The sequence below is a fragment of the Triticum dicoccoides genome, chromosome 7A, assembly GCF_002162155.2.
Source record: "Triticum dicoccoides isolate Atlit2015 ecotype Zavitan chromosome 7A, WEW_v2.0, whole genome shotgun sequence".
Lineage (NCBI taxonomy): Eukaryota > Viridiplantae > Streptophyta > Magnoliopsida > Poales > Poaceae > Triticum > Triticum dicoccoides.
Genome location: NC_041392.1, coordinates 717,729,216 through 717,745,198, shown reverse-complemented (window position 1 = coordinate 717,745,198; position 15,983 = coordinate 717,729,216). Strand labels below are relative to the sequence as shown.

General features: G+C 49.3%; 1 protein-coding gene and 2 pseudogenes across 1 annotated transcript in view; all 3 read left to right on the top strand.

Moving 5' to 3' along the window:
• The window catches only part of LOC119330493 (probable magnesium transporter NIPA6), a 4,184-nt gene extending 995 nt beyond the window's left edge, over positions 1-3,189 (top strand). The window contains exons 2-9 of the mRNA XM_037603602.1: positions 760-816; positions 898-988; positions 1,075-1,235; positions 1,333-1,460; positions 1,535-1,672; positions 1,953-2,045; positions 2,132-2,249; positions 2,658-3,189. Of these exons, the coding sequence (XP_037459499.1) occupies positions 760-816; positions 898-988; positions 1,075-1,235; positions 1,333-1,460; positions 1,535-1,672; positions 1,953-2,045; positions 2,132-2,249; positions 2,658-2,779 (908 nt within the window). The 3' untranslated portion in view covers positions 2,780-3,189. The remainder of the gene's footprint in view (positions 1-759; positions 817-897; positions 989-1,074; positions 1,236-1,332; positions 1,461-1,534; positions 1,673-1,952; positions 2,046-2,131; positions 2,250-2,657) is intronic.
• A 211-nt stretch (positions 3,190-3,400) lies between these two features.
• On the top strand, positions 3,401-4,673 carry LOC119330492 (annotated as a pseudogene).
• Positions 4,674-11,721: 7,048 nt separating this feature from the next.
• Positions 11,722-13,160, top strand: LOC119330494 (annotated as a pseudogene).
• The last annotated feature ends 2,823 nt before the right edge of the window (positions 13,161-15,983 follow it).

Genomic DNA, 15,983 nt, shown 5'->3' with positions numbered 1-15,983 from the left:
TTCGAATCTCACGGCCGCCCCGACCTGGCCCGGCCAGCCAGTGCTTCGGATCTCGACGCTTCCTTCGATTCGCGGAGCAATGGCGTCTGGATCGGGCGATGATGCCCCGAGATTTCAAAATGTACGGGCGTGATTGCCACAGTTCGTCAAAGTCAAACCTGTGCGCTGCGGTTGTTGCTGTCTTCTGGACGCCAGCTACGACCGCGCTGATTGGCAGCCAGTCGTCTCGTAGTATCGTGCTTCCATATGGGTCAATGATAATCGAGAGGGCCTCCAGAAGATGAAACATTAACATCGACAGGATTACATAGACAGAGCCATGGTGAGAAATGAACAGTTTGGAAGTATGCTTATGCTTCAGAACACGATTCAGTCCACCTTTCTGTAAGTTGGATGGTGATTTTTCCAGGCCGGTCGATTCCAATGATGGATGGTGGCTCAAATGTCATGAACCAATTTACGGCCCGCTTTACTGCGTATGTATGCATTTGCAATATGTCTAGGATCACTGGCTTAATCAGAGATATATGAACCAAAATCCCTTAATTTACAGATGCCCTACTCCTTATTAACCTCCTGTTTGTGCTTAATTAGCATGTTGGCACTATAAAAACAAAACATTTTTGGCATTTCACCTGCTTTCTGGATTTTTATATGCGAATGTTCACCCAATTCAGACTTGAGATTTGTGGTGGTAACTGTCCTACGATTCCAGCTTACATGTTTCTGTTTCTCTCTCCCTCCCTCTCTAAATTACAGGCGGAGGAGGATACACGTATCTTCTGGAGCCTCTCTGGTGGGCTGGCTTGATCACCAGTATGTTCATTCTGCACAAAGTTAGCCGTGGGTATTGATTTCATTATGCAACTAAATTTTCTTTTTCTTGACATCTACAAGTGCTGCTTGGGGAGGTCGCCAACTTTGTCGCCTATGTCTTCGCACCAGCTGTCCTCGTGACTCCTCTTGGAGCACTGAGCATAATCGTCAGGTGAATTTGCAAAACCAAAACCCTTATTTTCAATGCCATCTTTGATTCTCCCGTGCTTGACGTACAAGTTTGCTACAAATGGCCAGTTCAGTGTTAGCGCACTTTGTGCTGAAGGAGCGGCTTAACAAGCTCGGCGTTCTTGGTTGTATATCGTGCATAGTAGGTTCAGTTGTTGTCGTTCTACATGCCCCTGAAGAGCACATGCCCGATTCCGTTGAAGAAATCTGGGATCTAGCTACTCAACCAGGTGAGTCATCGGCCTGCAATCATACACCTTATGTTAGTTGTAGCACACCCACATGTCTGACAGCCTTTCTCCATATTATGGTGTCAACCATGGGCAGGATTTCTAGCATATGCGGGAACAACATTGTTACTCATGGCAATAGTAGTAGTGTTCATCGAACCTCGATATGGTCAGAAGAACATACTGATATATCTGGGTATCTGCTCTTCAATGGGATCATTAACTGTAAGTGTGCTTTAATTCTGAGATGCACAGCCTAACATAAGTGAGTTTTCGAGCTGAATATCACTACTTTGTAGGTTGTTAGCATCAAAGCCGTTGGTGTTGCCATAAAGCTTACGCTGGATGGAATGAACCAGCTTGCCTATCCGCACACATGGCTTTTTATTCTGGTCGCAGTTATCTGTGGTGTTTCTCAGCTAAATTACCTCAACAAGGTAGCACATCTTTTCCTCCTTCTAGTTAATTGTTACTCCTGTCCTGTGAATATGTTTTGCTTGATTGCATCTACATGAGCTTGTACTACTCGGTTTTTGACAACTTACGATTTTCATGAATTTGCTACTTATTTCGTTACTTGATTAAGTCAAACTTTATTTTCCGCTGCAGATATTAAGAATAAAATGAAGTATTATTTTACTTGGTCTAGTTGATTTAAAATTATTCTGGTGTTTTTCTCTTTTTTCTTGTTATGCTGATTTTATTCAACTTTTGCAGGCACTGGATACCTTTGATTTAGCTATGGTTTCCCCAGTTTATTATGTAATGTTTACCACCCTTACAATAGTGGCGAGTTCAATTATGTTCAAGGTAGAAAGCAACTTTAGATTGTTTAGTTAATTCAACTGGACTTTGTGGTGCGGATTGCAACTCATTCTGCTTGCTGTCAAATGCAGGACGGGGCTGGACAAAGCTTAAGTAGTATTGCTTCTGAATGCTGCGGCCTGGTAACAATCCTTTCTGGAACAATTTTGCTGCACGCAGCAAAGCAAAAAGAAGTTGCCAGTTCTCCAGGTACAATTTTGTGGTTCAGTGATGCGCGCATGTGGTACTTGTTTCAAAATGTACCCTGTTCTGCTGCATCACCATCATCTCCTTTTTTTAAACAATAATAACTTGAAGTTTCTTAAGACACCCTTTTTTCTTCAGAAAATAAATTATGCTAAACCAACTACTCCCACTGATATTCTAAACTAAAAAGTAAACATGTTTTAGTAACTTGGAGTAATAGATCTATCAGAATGTTTCTTAACTACTGCGCACTAATTCTGATTTTCACAAAAAAATAATAGTTCTTTTCTGCCTCAACCGCTGTTTTGAACTGGATTTGTTCTTCCAAACCGGTTATAAGCAGTTCTCTTTCATATTTCGTATCAGTATCAGATTTTGGAAAGACCTGAAAATTTATTCTTCTGTTTGCAGCATCCACTTGGCCTTTGGATAGAGGGATATCTTGGTATATCAGTGTAGGCAGCGACAATCTTCTGAGGAACGTCGAAGACGACTACTTCGCCGCTCCACAAATTTCGCCAACCACACCCTGATCATACACTCGGAGTTAAGTCCAAATACTTTGACCGGAGAAGAAAGTCCTCGGACCCTTGTAAAGAGGAAACCGTGTGAATTGCAGCGGAGTCTTAGCAGCGCCAGCATTCTGGCGGTTTTGGTTGAGAAGATGAAGATTTCGTCAGCCATTCTTTCGCCATACGTACATAGGAACCTGTCTAGATTTCTCAAACCATCTCATACTAGGAACCTGTCTAGATTTCTCCAGTTTGTAAGTTGTTCGTCGATGAGCGGTGAGTGGGCTGAATTTGTCGGCCTGCCTGTTGTTGTTGTGCATTACGCAGAATATTTCTCCTTGTGATTAGGCTTCAGAGTGGAACATCGATGCACAATTCGATTTCGATGCCATTGTTCTTCTTCCGAGAGAAAATTTCGGTTTCATTGTTGAGCTTAGTTAGTTTTGGTTGAGCAGATGATATGGTTACCATATGAGCTGCAGATGTATACATTTCAGTGGAGGCTGAAGCCTCCTGTTAAATCTTTAAATGAAATTGCTGATGATATGGTTACCATATGAACTGAGGTCAAGATCGTGACATGTTGCTGCACACATCTCGGCAGGTTACCTGCATCTCTGTTCCAACAAAATCAGTGGTTGGTTTCTGGAGTGTGTCCCCTGGACAATGGGCAGTTGTGTATGCACGGACAGTACTACTGTCTACTGCTGCTACAAAACTGGCACCAAACGCGTGAACGAGGGCCAGGAGAGTGGAGAATGGCGGCTGACCTCCGGCAGACGCCGGCGTGGTTCCTCTGGTTGGCCGTCCTCGGCGCCCTCCACGTTGTGGCGTTCTCGTCCCGCCTCCTCGTCCACCTCGCGCACTGCCTGCGCCGACCCAAGGACCTCCGCCGGTCCTATGGCGCGTGGGCAGTGGTCACCGGCCCGACGTCCGGCATCGGGCGGTCCGTCGCCCTGGAACTCGCTCGCCGGGGCCTCAACCTCGTCCTCGTCGGCCTCGACGCCGCGGATCTGCAGGAGGTCTCCGACACGATCAAGTCCCGTCACCCCGTGGAGACCAGGGCCGTGGTGTTCGACCTCTCCCTCGTCTCCACTCCCCAAGGTACGTGTCTACGTGGTTCACTCAAGGTCAGCATATCGGAGCGCATGGCAACACGTGATTATCTTCGCCGGTCGGCGGCGTGCAGGCGACGAGGCGCTGCGGCGGCTCCGGGACGTCGTGGAGGGGCTGGACGGAGGTGACGGCGGCGGTGATCCCCGGCATGGCGACGAGGGGCAGGGGCGCCGTGGTCAGCATGGGGTCGGCGACGTCGGAGGCCGTCGCCTCCTTCCCGCTCCACGCCGTCTACTCCGGCACCAAGCGGTACGTCGCGTGGCTCTCCAGGGGCCTCGCCGCCGAGTACGGGGGCGGAGGGGTCGACGTGCAGTGCCAGGCGCCGATGTTCGTGGCGACGGCGATGATTGACGGCTTCTCGGCGGTCTGGCGCCCCGCGCCGCTGGTGCCCACCGCCGACGCCTACGCGCGCGCGGCCGTGCGCTGGGTCGGGCGCGGCGGCCCGCTCTGCGTGCCCAGCCTCCGGCACCGGCTGCTGTGGCGCCTCCTCGCTGCCGTGCCCGGCTGCGTGCAGGACTGGGCCTGCCTGCGCGAGGGCCTGCGGCAGAGGAAGACGTCCCGGAGCCGGGGATCGTCGACGTCGACGGCGTCGGCGTGCCATGCCAGCAACCGAGTAGGAAACTGTCTCACGAGTGAGTGAAGTGACGTGACTCCTGGCCCCCCACTCTCACTTGTCACTCACGAGGACTCGATGGAGTGATAGGAATAGCGCAACCGTTTTCATTTTGATTAAGCCATAAAAATATTCGGCTGAAGCAACCTTGTATGCGGCTCTTAATAAAAAGTTGCTAAAATGACATGTGTACCGTCGACTAATGAAACTAAACGAGGCCTTCATTGGATTTCATTTCCTTACTTCCCAAGAAAACACACGTCGCACCAATATTATTACCAAAACCTCAACTAATTAAAAAAAATTCTTGTCTTCCTCTACCCATGCCCGAATCAAATTAAATCTTACCAAAAATCTGAAATATGGTGGGTGCAAGATTTATGTCACACACGATTGGTGTTGAACCAGTAAAATATGTATGCCCCCCGCTGCAATGCATGTGCAATTAGCTAGTGATTGTAATGCATGAGTTATTGAGGAACACACGAAGGACTGGTAACAAGTTCCAACATAATTATTGAATGGACTTGATGAAACAACGGCATCCATGATATATCAATGCAAAATTCAAAGGTAAGCAAAATAACAACGAATTGAGATAGTGCACTGACCTTCGACGCAACAAATTTGTACTTGGTTGTTTCACCTAATTGCAAAACAAAGCAGAGAGGAACAACTCCCACAACTTAAGGCTTTGACTTTAGAGGAGGTGACACCAACAAAGCACATGTTGCACCGCGTTCATGCTTTGCACCTACACAAAATACATGCAAGCAATAGCGTGACATTGGCAACCATGGGTACCAAAATCATTAGAATGAAGGACATTATGAGAGACCAATTGCAAAATAGCAAACCGAGGACCGGATGAGTAAAGAAGGCACGGGATAAGGATAGTAAAAAAATAACCATCGTATGTTCTATCAAGGTCATGGAATGGAGCAACGTTCGGCTTGGATCACGCGTATCACCCCGACAAGGAACAACTGCTCCACCACAAGCGTCGTGGCCGTGGCAACGAGTAGGTCGCCCGAGACGACGATGTGTATTCTCAAAGGTTTCACCCTAGGACGAGAATGGGAAGGGGCAGGTGTGGGACAGTGGGGTGGGGAGTCGGGAGATGCCCATCGACGAGTCACAAGCGATTATGTTGATGCACATGTGGCCCCATCTTGACAGTGGAAGGATCAAATGAGAGTTTCATTTGATTCGTTCTGGAGTAGAAACCATGCAGGAGAAGAGGCGCGCCGAATGACCAACAATGACCGGGATGCGCAATCCGATGGCTATATATAATGGGTCAAGGCGTGAGAGAGCAGCTACTCCCTCCGTTCCTAAATATAGGTCTTTTTATACATTTCAAATGGACTATAACATACGGATGTATGTAGACATATTTTAGAGTGTAGATTCATTCATTTTGCTCCATATGTAGTCACTTGTTGGAATCTCTAGAAAGACTTATATTTGAGAAACGGAGGGAGTAGATGGCACAATTGTAACATATGTTTTGTAGAAGATCGGGAGGAGTGGATGACTTTTCTAGCAAGAGCAGTAGACTGAGTATTTTCTTCTTTTATATTAAGACTGATAAACTACAAATTCTCGAAGAGAAAAGGAGAAGGATTTGCGGCGGGGGCACTCAGGTCCCTGGTGCCAGCTTTTACTTTGGCTTCTGATTTTGAAAGTTCTATATCTTTGGAACGAAGATTTTGAATTAAGTCGTGTTTACATATTCGTGTTTCTCGTGACCAGCGCTTTCAAAAAGATCCATTTTGAATATATTTTGATAACTTTTGAAAATAATGTTAAGTTTCAGTGTTTTAAATTTATTAAGAGCGACCGATAAAAATCAATTATTTTTGTGTGTATGACCGACATAGAAAATTGTTTACAATTATATCCCTGAAACTTGTTGAAACTGGGCATTTTTTGATGCAAAAACGTTAAGTTTCATCGTTGAAATTTAAAGCTTTTTAAGGATTTCTTTTTATTTTGTTCTTGTGCGGGATTCAACTACTTCACGAATCACGAGGCAAATTGAGCGGATGGCAAAGCTTTGCGGGTTACTGTCCCGCACTTATATGCCCTTGCAAATTTTCAAGAGAAAAGGTAACAAATTTGACTACATTATATAGATGTCCTTGATCATGCATGATGCACAACCGCACACGGCACACTGCATGGACACGTAGCCGAAGGTAACAAATGCGTCGATAGGAGGCAAAGCATGCAACAACATTGAAAATGTTACTTGGAGTTGATCACATACACTGCCTTTGGAGAACATTGAAAAATTCGAAGGAGATCATTGTCAGCAAATATCATTTGGACGAGACTAAACAAGGTGGAAACTAAACAACGCGCACTTGAGCTTTTTAACCAACCAGTCAAATCCCTCTCCACCATCTGATCAGAATCCAAAGGACTAGCCACCTTCCTTTTTCTACAGCCTTCTTCTCCCCATACAGTAAAATTAAAAAAAAGTCAAAAACATTTTTTTAGGAAAAAAATAAATTAGTGACATTGATATTATCCTTAAAGAAGAAAAAAATAAAAAATAAATTATGACAAAAAATTGCTCTCAATTTTCTACATAAATTAAATTTTCTATAAATGCAAGAACAAATATGTAATAGAACAATTTTCGGTTTCTAGCATAATTTTTTTTGTGGGATTAATAGGTGTTTTATTCCATAATAATAGGATTACAGCCTAGTGGCAGTAGTGCCTCAATACATGGAGGACCACGGTGTAGCCATACAACAGTAGTACATTCATATCGACTATAACTAGCCAAACGATCTGCTACCCTATTTTGTTCACAGGAAATTTTCTGGGGAATAAACTCCCTATCAATCATCAAAAACTTTATCTCAGCAACTAGATGACCATACGCAGAGCGATCCAGATTATCGCCTTTGAGAGAAGCCAATGATGTCGAGGAATCGGACTACACAATGATCGGCCTTCAGAGTGTTGTTTGGCTAGTGCCATACCTTGCATCAAAGCGTGAATAAGTGTCACTGATTTAGTACAAAGAGGGAGTTTTCTCTTTTGCTCGGGATATTGCATAGTAGTTATGTGTATACTAGCACACACCCAAGACTCACACATACTACACATAAAGATACAAATGACCCAATAAAAAAGAAAACAAAAACAAACACACATAAAAAGGAAAAAATGCCTGAACTTAATTTTTGCAGAGACTATCAAATACTTTTTTGTTTGAGAAATAGAGACCAGCAAAAGTCAAATACTAGCAAAAGCAACGAGACGCACACGGAGCCACAAATCGCTCCTAAAAAAAGCTAGGGTTCCTTTGTCTCCCGTCGGCGGTGGCTCATTGAAAAATTCGAAGGAGATCATTGTCAGCAAATATCATTGTCAGCTCCACGTCCAACTCGGAGCTGAAGTGCACAAGGTCCATCTCTAGCATGCCATCCACGCTGCGGGTTCCCTTATGGGTGATATCGTCACCGATGTACCTTGCGCAAATCATGTCATAGTAGCAACGTCCTATTAACAGAATAAAACCCGGATCAGTAAGATGATAATAAGCCAATTCAGATTCATGATGAACAGTGCATTCAAGCATCGTGAGAAGCAGATCGCCGTGACCCAAAGTACTAATCAAATGCCGCTATCACTTGCTAATCAGCCGTGCCGCGGCAGAAAAGTAGAGGACTTACCCGCATATGCATAGGGCAGAGGGCAGCAGAATGCTGCTGTCCTTGGCTTGCGTGTTATGTCCCACAACTCGGCGTAAAATAGGGTCCTCGAAACATTCTCATCAGAAGTTGCCATGAAGTTCACGTGGAAGCACGTATCAGTGCGGGGGTAAATGCCATGGGCGCTTTGCTCCATACAAATCATAAAATCAAGTTCATACTTTGGTCCCTACAGCAAGCAAGAAATTAAAAAGCAAGAGTGTTTGTTGGTCAAATCAAGGTAAAGCCAATATACGTATGTAAGTAGCAACTAATGATTGAAAACAGAAGAGGAAGTTCAATGCCTACCCAAAAATGTTGGTCCGTGTAATCCTTGAGCAACTGTTCAATCTTTGAACGGAACCAGCTCCTCCGCTCCTCATACTGTGATCTCTCGCTTGATACCACCCTCAAGGCGGCCTCTGCACAAAGTTCAGGGGCAGGAGCTTGCACGGTGCCACTAGTTTGAGACCTGAATGTTTTTTTGAACTCGAACCATAAGACCGACATAAGAGCTCTGATGTCATCGACGCACAACACAACACCACTAGTTTGCGCCTTGGTTATATGTGAGAGCAGCTTGCTTCGGCCATCGGGCTCGAGCAGCAGCATCTGGTGAAATTCGCCCAGCTGAAGGGGCAACGGGTGAATAGCAGCCATGGCCGCCTCGTGGAAGGGGTTCTTTTCAGACCTCTTTGTTGTAGATGATAACATGTCAACAAGGTCGCATTTTGCACTGCAGAGTTTCTCTAGAGCACAAGCAATTGAGGACTGGGGGTCGGCGAACAAGGCAAGGTTTGCAAGCCCCTCGAGGGAACAGACAACTAGGCAGATCAGAGATAGGGGGTCCATGACGTCATTGTACTCTTTCAACATCATGCGGTCAGAAGCCGGGAGAACGGAGCCACAGGTCTCATGCCAGACTGAGTTAATGATGATGTTGGAGAGAGGGTCACAGGGGCCATAGAAGTGGCCGGCCATGAGGATGCCACGCATGAGAGAGCCCGAGGGTGCGTGCAGCATCTTGAAGGCTTGGACGTACATGTGGTGGATCATGCCATGGAGGTACATCTTGAGAGAGCGCAGGTAATCGCAGTCGTCGCCACCGCACGAGGCCTTGAGAAAGTGTTTCTGGAAATCTGCTATCGTGAGGCAAGCTTGCAGCTTGCTAGGTAGTCCGGACTGCAGAGACGAGATGGCGGTCCCGTCCAGGCGGAAGGTGGTGGAGCTGATCCTGGCGCCAGCGGTTGCACTACTAGAGACGACAAGGGGCTTTGTCTCGGACGAGATAGCGCCGTCATCGAGGTTGTGACGGACATGGACGACCAGCCCATCTTTGGTGTTGCTAATGTTGGCGACACACATCGGGGTCATGGTCATGTGCAGCACACGGTGGATTGCTCGGACATCCTCAGCCGTGAGAGGGGTGCCATTGGCCGAAAACAGATGCTTGTTGAAGAGGTCGAGGTCGCCATGTTTGAGCCGGATTGCCATGACCTGAACCAAGGTGGCGGGCGAACGGTGGCCTGCCTCGGTGGCTGCACACTCAAGGGCGGCCTTGGTCCTGTCGGATTCAGGGTCGAGTGCCTTGGACGGCTCCGCATGGTAGAGATCGTGCTGGACGAGCTTGACAGCGAGGAGGAGATTGGCGTTGGCCCTGTAGAGGTAGCGGAAGGCTTGTGGCTCGCTGAGGCATCCAAAGTATGCCACAAGGAAAGCCATGAGACTGTGGCTGGACCTGCATGCAACCTCGTGCTAGGGGTCGAAACCGGGTCTGTGCCTCTTTTTCTCGGACCTCGTGCTCTCATCATAGGACTCCATCTCATCGGACTCCGTGTTGGGCTCGGCGTCGAGGGTGGTGGTGGGATGGAGGGCGAGGGTGCTCTCATCGGACTCCGTCTTGGGCTCGACGTCGAGGGTGGTGGTGGGGAGGAGGGCGAGGGTGTTGAGGATGATGTTGGAGACGGGGTCGAGGGGGCCGAGGCAGAGGCCGTCGGTGCTGAGGAGGCCGTAGAGGTCGGGCATGGCCTTGCAGGGCAGCCGGAGCCGGCGGAACGCCTGGTCGTAGAGACCGACGATGAGGTTGCGCGTGGCTTGGCACAAATTGTCGTCGTGGGGAAGAGGGGCATACTCGTGACGGCAGTTGAGGCTGTGCAAGCACGAGATGAGCCCCCTCCGAGAGTGAGAGCCGTCGGAAGAAGAAGAAGTGGATCCAGACGCCATCTGCGAGCGAGCAAGCGAGCGAGCAGAGACGGCGGACGGAGCTTGTGTTTTTCTCTGGGCAGCGGCGACCGTGTGATCGAGTCGGTCTGATGGGAAGATATTATATGGAGTGGGATGAGTTCGTTCATTGGTCGTGACTTGCCTTCTTTGTCCCCGAATACGTACAATATGAACATATATATTACCATATATAAACGTATACTACCATATAGTACATATATGCCCCTTTCTCCCTTTATTGGCATGCAGCCACGCCGTAAACGAGTCGGCCGTTTTGCAAACCTTGAGATCGAGATCCACTTGTAAACGGGTCCCCAAATACGTACGCGTACACGTTTTAGCGGTAGACGACCGACACCTCACCTGCGCGCGTCTACGTTTTCTCTTTCCCTCGCTCGTCTCGTCTCGTCGTCGTTGACTCGGCCTCGCGTCTTTGAGACTAGTCACACGCACGTCTCTCTTTTTTTTTAGCACAATACAGACGCAAACATTTATATACACACGCATACACATACACTCACTCCTGTAAACGTACACACGAACACCCTATCCTCATGAGCATCTTCGCAAGACTAAGCCTGTATATCATCTTGAAAACCTAGCTACCATCTTGTTCATTGTAAAGTGCACGAACTGATACGGTTTAATATACAGTATTGCTAAAAAAAAGGATTTCCCTCTGTACAGCTTATGAAGCATACAGTGATCCCCTGTTTCAGCAGTATGGTTCACTTTGACCTGCATCTATGTGAGCACTATATTGGTTTCAGCTTGGTTGGGGTGCGCCCCTCTCTATGAAAAATAAATTTAACATCAAATATTAAACTAATAAGAATAGATACAACTCTTGGTGGCACGAAGCATCTTGGTGCTTCGCCGTCAGACAGTCAGCAACTGGATGTTTAGCCGTGCATGTTGTAGTTTTTTCGGTTTTCGTCTAACAATCGCTCTGACCCTGGCCTTGGTACCATCGCTGATGGCGTGGACAGGACAGTGGACAAGCAAATGATCCAAAGCCAAGACCTGGTCAGTCTTAACATACTATGTAACCTGGTCAGTCTTAAACATATCATATCAGGGCCATATAACAGCAGCTAGCGCAGCAGGTTAGGATCACATAGGATAGGATGGCCGCCGCCTGCAGGTATCTGCGCCTGTGGCGATCCAACCCCAAACCCGGCCATCTTTTAGCACGACGGGCTAGCAACACACCGCCATTCCAACGCCCAAGGCACACCGTGGACGGTGAGAGGATGGCCTGCCGGGGAGCAAACTCCGATGAAGGCGCTGCCAAAGCGCATTTCGTGTTCGTTCCGCTGATGCACCACGGCCACCTGATCCCGGCGGTGGACGCCGCGCTGCAGCTGGCCGCCCACGGCGCGCTCGCTAGCATCGTCGTCACGCCGTCGTACACCGCGCGCCTCCGCCCCGCGGTCGAGTCGTCGGGCCTGCCGGTGCGGCTCGTGGAGCTCCCGCTCGACCTCGCCAGCACAGACGACGTCGACCGGATCCCCCCGGACCAGGAGGCCGCCTACCTCCTCGCCGCGTCGCGCCTCCGGGCCCCGCTGGAGCACCACCTCCGCGCGCACGCGCCGCCTGTGACGTGCGTCGTGTCGGACATATGCCACCCGTGGACCACCGGCCTCGCCGCCAGCCTCGGTGTCCCGCGGCTCAGCTTCCTCGGCATGTCCGCCTGCCGCAGACGGAGCACCATGCCGCGGCCATTCGCAACGCCTATGCCGCCATTGACCCCTACTGGCACCTCATCCCGGAGGAGCCGGTTGAGGTGAAAATGCCCACCGCGGCCCCTGGGTTCCTGCGGCTACCGGCGTGCAAGAAGCTGGCATACGAGAAGCTGGCATACGCTGTCGAGCGGGCATGTGTCGAGGTCGATGGTGTCATCCTCAACACCTTTTTGGAGCTAGAGCCGGAGACGGTCATGAGCTGCATGGAGGTCAGGAACGTCAACGTGTGGGCCGTCGGTCCGGTGTCGTTGTTCCACTATCACCAGAACGCGGCGGCGCTGGCGGCAAGAGGGAACGCGCCCACCATCGACGCCGACGAGTACCTCCGGTGGCTCGACGACAAGGAGTCGTCCTCCGTCATCTACGTCAGCTTCGGGAGCAGCGCCGTGCACGCGGCTCCAAAGCAGGTCATGGAGATCGGCCTTGGCCTGGAGGCGTCAGAGCACCCGTTCATCTGGGTGGTATCATCGGAGAATGCCGGACAGGACCAGGAGATCCGCAGGTTCCTTGAGGAACTGGAGGCCCGGGTCAGCGGTCGCGGCCTGCTGATCAGGGGCTGGTCACCGCAGCAGCTGATATTGTCCCACGCGTCAGTGGGCGGCATCGTGACGCACTGCGGGTGGAACTCGATGATGGAGGCGGTTGCGGCCGGGCTTCCAATGGTGACATGGCCGCACCTGGCGCTCCAGTTCGTGAACGAGGCCTTGGCCGTGCGCTCGATGGAGACCGGCGTGAGCATCGGGGTCGAGTGGTCGAAGGAGGAGGGGGTGGAGGTGGCGGTGGTGGAGCGAGGGGTGGTGGAGGAGGCGGTGAGGAGCATCATGGGCGGAGGAGACGAGGCGGCGGAGAGGCGGAGGAGGGCGACGGCGCTCGCGACGAAGGTGCGAGAGGTCAGCCAGGAGGGCGGATCTTCTTTCATAAACCTGCGTCGTTTGGTCAAGCGCTACCAAGCAGTGACGTCCCATGATGCATGAATATCACCTCAGATATGATAGACAGTTTAAGTTTTTGCAGCCCCCGCTTTAAGTTTTTACACTTGGATTGAATAAAGAGTTTAAGTTTGATCCAAACAAACCTATAAGATTATATTTTCCTTGAAGGTGAAGCCAACAATACCCCTTTATTCTTTTTTCTTGGACGCGAATACTCGAAGGGCTTTCGATCAGGACCTTTTTGGTTGCCTGCATTAAATTTAGGCCCCCTGCATCTGTGGGCCTGTGGCCCGACTCAGCCTGGCTGATTGGAAACAACCTCTGGGCCATGTTATGCATGTCGGTTGGTCCTTATTGCTGATCAATTTTACGTATTGTGCTTCAGATTATTAGCCTGGAGTTTGCCATCGGCAGTATAGCCAACCCTACCCTATCACGTCAATCCCACAAAGGCTATTATCCATTGTCGTTCGCTCGTGGTTTTGTCGCAGAATTAGTAGTATTTTTTGGACCAATTACTAGTCCAAAATTTCTGTTAATACCTGCATATTGATCATGTGCTTGACCATATGTCTTTGTCCTGGGTTTGGTTGAATTAATTAATCTAAACCTTGAACCAAAATTTCATTTAATGTGGCTTGAAGATTGAGTTATTCATATTTAAGGTATTGCTTGGTCCTAGTTCTAGCTATAGGATATGGTTCTTGATGCTGGTTTCTGATTTACTAGGTGTTTATACCATAGTTGCCAGAAATCCGGGTGGCCCGGGTCGAGGAACGGGGTCGAGGATCGTCTTCTGAGCGAACAAGGGGTATACATCTCCGGGACGCCAATTTCTTAGGTGGGTCACGATCCACTTAATTTCGGGTCGATGGCCTGGGTCGATTCATGGAGGGAGATCTTCTCTCGGCAAACAATTTTTCGCAAAGGATAAAACTCAATCCTTCATATGTTCCCGCCAAGCGGTGCCATGGAGTCAGCGTCAGTTAACTAGTAGTCGACGCATCTGTAAGGACATATTTATCCCTAAGTGTTTTGGTGATTGATGACAACGCATTTGCGGACTAATCGTGTGCCATGAGTATTCCAGACACTTCTTTGCTAGGCACAAGACGATTGGGTGCCCCTCGAAGACTGACGAAGACGACGTCTTTTCTATATTTCTTTTTGGTGGATTTGAGTCGTAGGAAAGCCGTACTATTAAGAGGGGGTCCGCGTTGGAAAGGTTTGGGTGGAATCATCACGTACACGTCTCCTTCTTATCCCCTCCTTCTTCCTTGGAGCTTCCTCCATTTTCTTGCCTCCCTTGTCTGGCTGCCGTTGTTGGTTGCGGTAGTACTGCTCCCAGGTCAACGATAGTACCGTGGGCATTCGCGGTAGTACCGCGCGGTAGTACCGCAGGTGCCCACGGTAGTACCGTGTTGGAGCGGTAGTACCGCGCTATGTAGTCAGGCAGTAGTACCGCCCCTCGGCAGTACTACTGTGTCGGGTTTTTGCTACTTTCGTTTCTTTGTGGAAGTAGGCATGGAAGTTTCCCTTCTCCCCTGGCTGGGATTTTTGCCTCGCGGTAGTACCGCATGGGGGGTGCGGTAGTACCGTGCGTGCGGAAGTACCGCCCCCAACTCCTGTGCGTCTGTTTATCGGTTCTGTGCTGGGGTTGCGGCAGTACCGTGGGTCGGTACGGTAGTACCGCACAGCCGTGCGGTAGTACCGCTTGGTTGCAAGCAGTAGTACCGCGCGGCCTTGCGGTAGTACCGCTGGCCAGGCGCGGTAGTACCGCTGGCCGCGGGCTGGTTGGTGGGTAACGGTTGGATCTTTTCCACACACTATATAAGGGGTCCCCTTCTTCCCCGTTGACTTATCTCTTCCACCACTAAGCTCCATTATTGCTCCAAGCTCCATTTTTCGCCCGATCTCACTCCCTAGCCAACTAAACTTGTTGATTTGCTCGGGAGTGGTTGAGAAGGCCCCGATCTACACTTCCACCAAGAGATATTTGATTCCCCCACTAATCCCTTGCGGATCTTGTTACTCTTGGGTGTTTGAGCATCCTAGACGGTTGAGGTCACCGTGAAGCCATAGTCCATTGTGGTGAAGCTTCATGGTGTCGTTGGGAGCCTCCAATTGAGTTGTGGAGATTGCCCCAACCTTGTTTGTAAAGGTTCGGTCGCCGCCTCCAAGGGCACCAATAGTGGAATCACGACATCTCGCATTGTGTGAGGGCGTGAGGAGATTACAGTGGCCCTAGTGGCTTCTTGGGGAGCATTGTGCCTCCACACCTCTCCAACAGAGACGTACTTCCTCTCAAAGGGAAGGAACTTCGGCAACACATCCTCGTCTCCACCGTCTCCACTCTTGGTTATCTCGTGCCTTTACTTGTGGAAGCTTATTTGTTTCATATATCTTGCTTGCTTGTGTGCCTATCCGTGTTGCATCATATAGGTTGCTCACCTAGTTGCATATCTAGACAACCTACTTTGATGCAAAGTTTAAATTGCTAAAGAAAAGCTAAAAAATGTTAGTTGCCTATTCACCCCCCTCTAGTCAACCATATCGATCCTTTCAATTGGTATCAGAGCCTCGTCTCTTTATTAAGGACTTTATCGTCCAAAGAGTATGGTTGATACCGTAGACGGTGTGGAGGAACACTCCGGTGTGAATCCGATCTCGTCTACGGGCGATGAGGGAACCTCGGTCTCTCGTGAGGAGTTCAATGTGGCCTTGGAGACATTGAAAACCTCCATGACGACCGAAGTTGAAAGCATGTTTACTAAATTTCTTGAGGGGCTTAAACTATCCACCGCACCATTGAAAGTGGGTGACCCCGCCAACAAGGTGACGGATGCTATCCCCGACAAGGGGGAAGCTAGTAGTGAAAAGGCT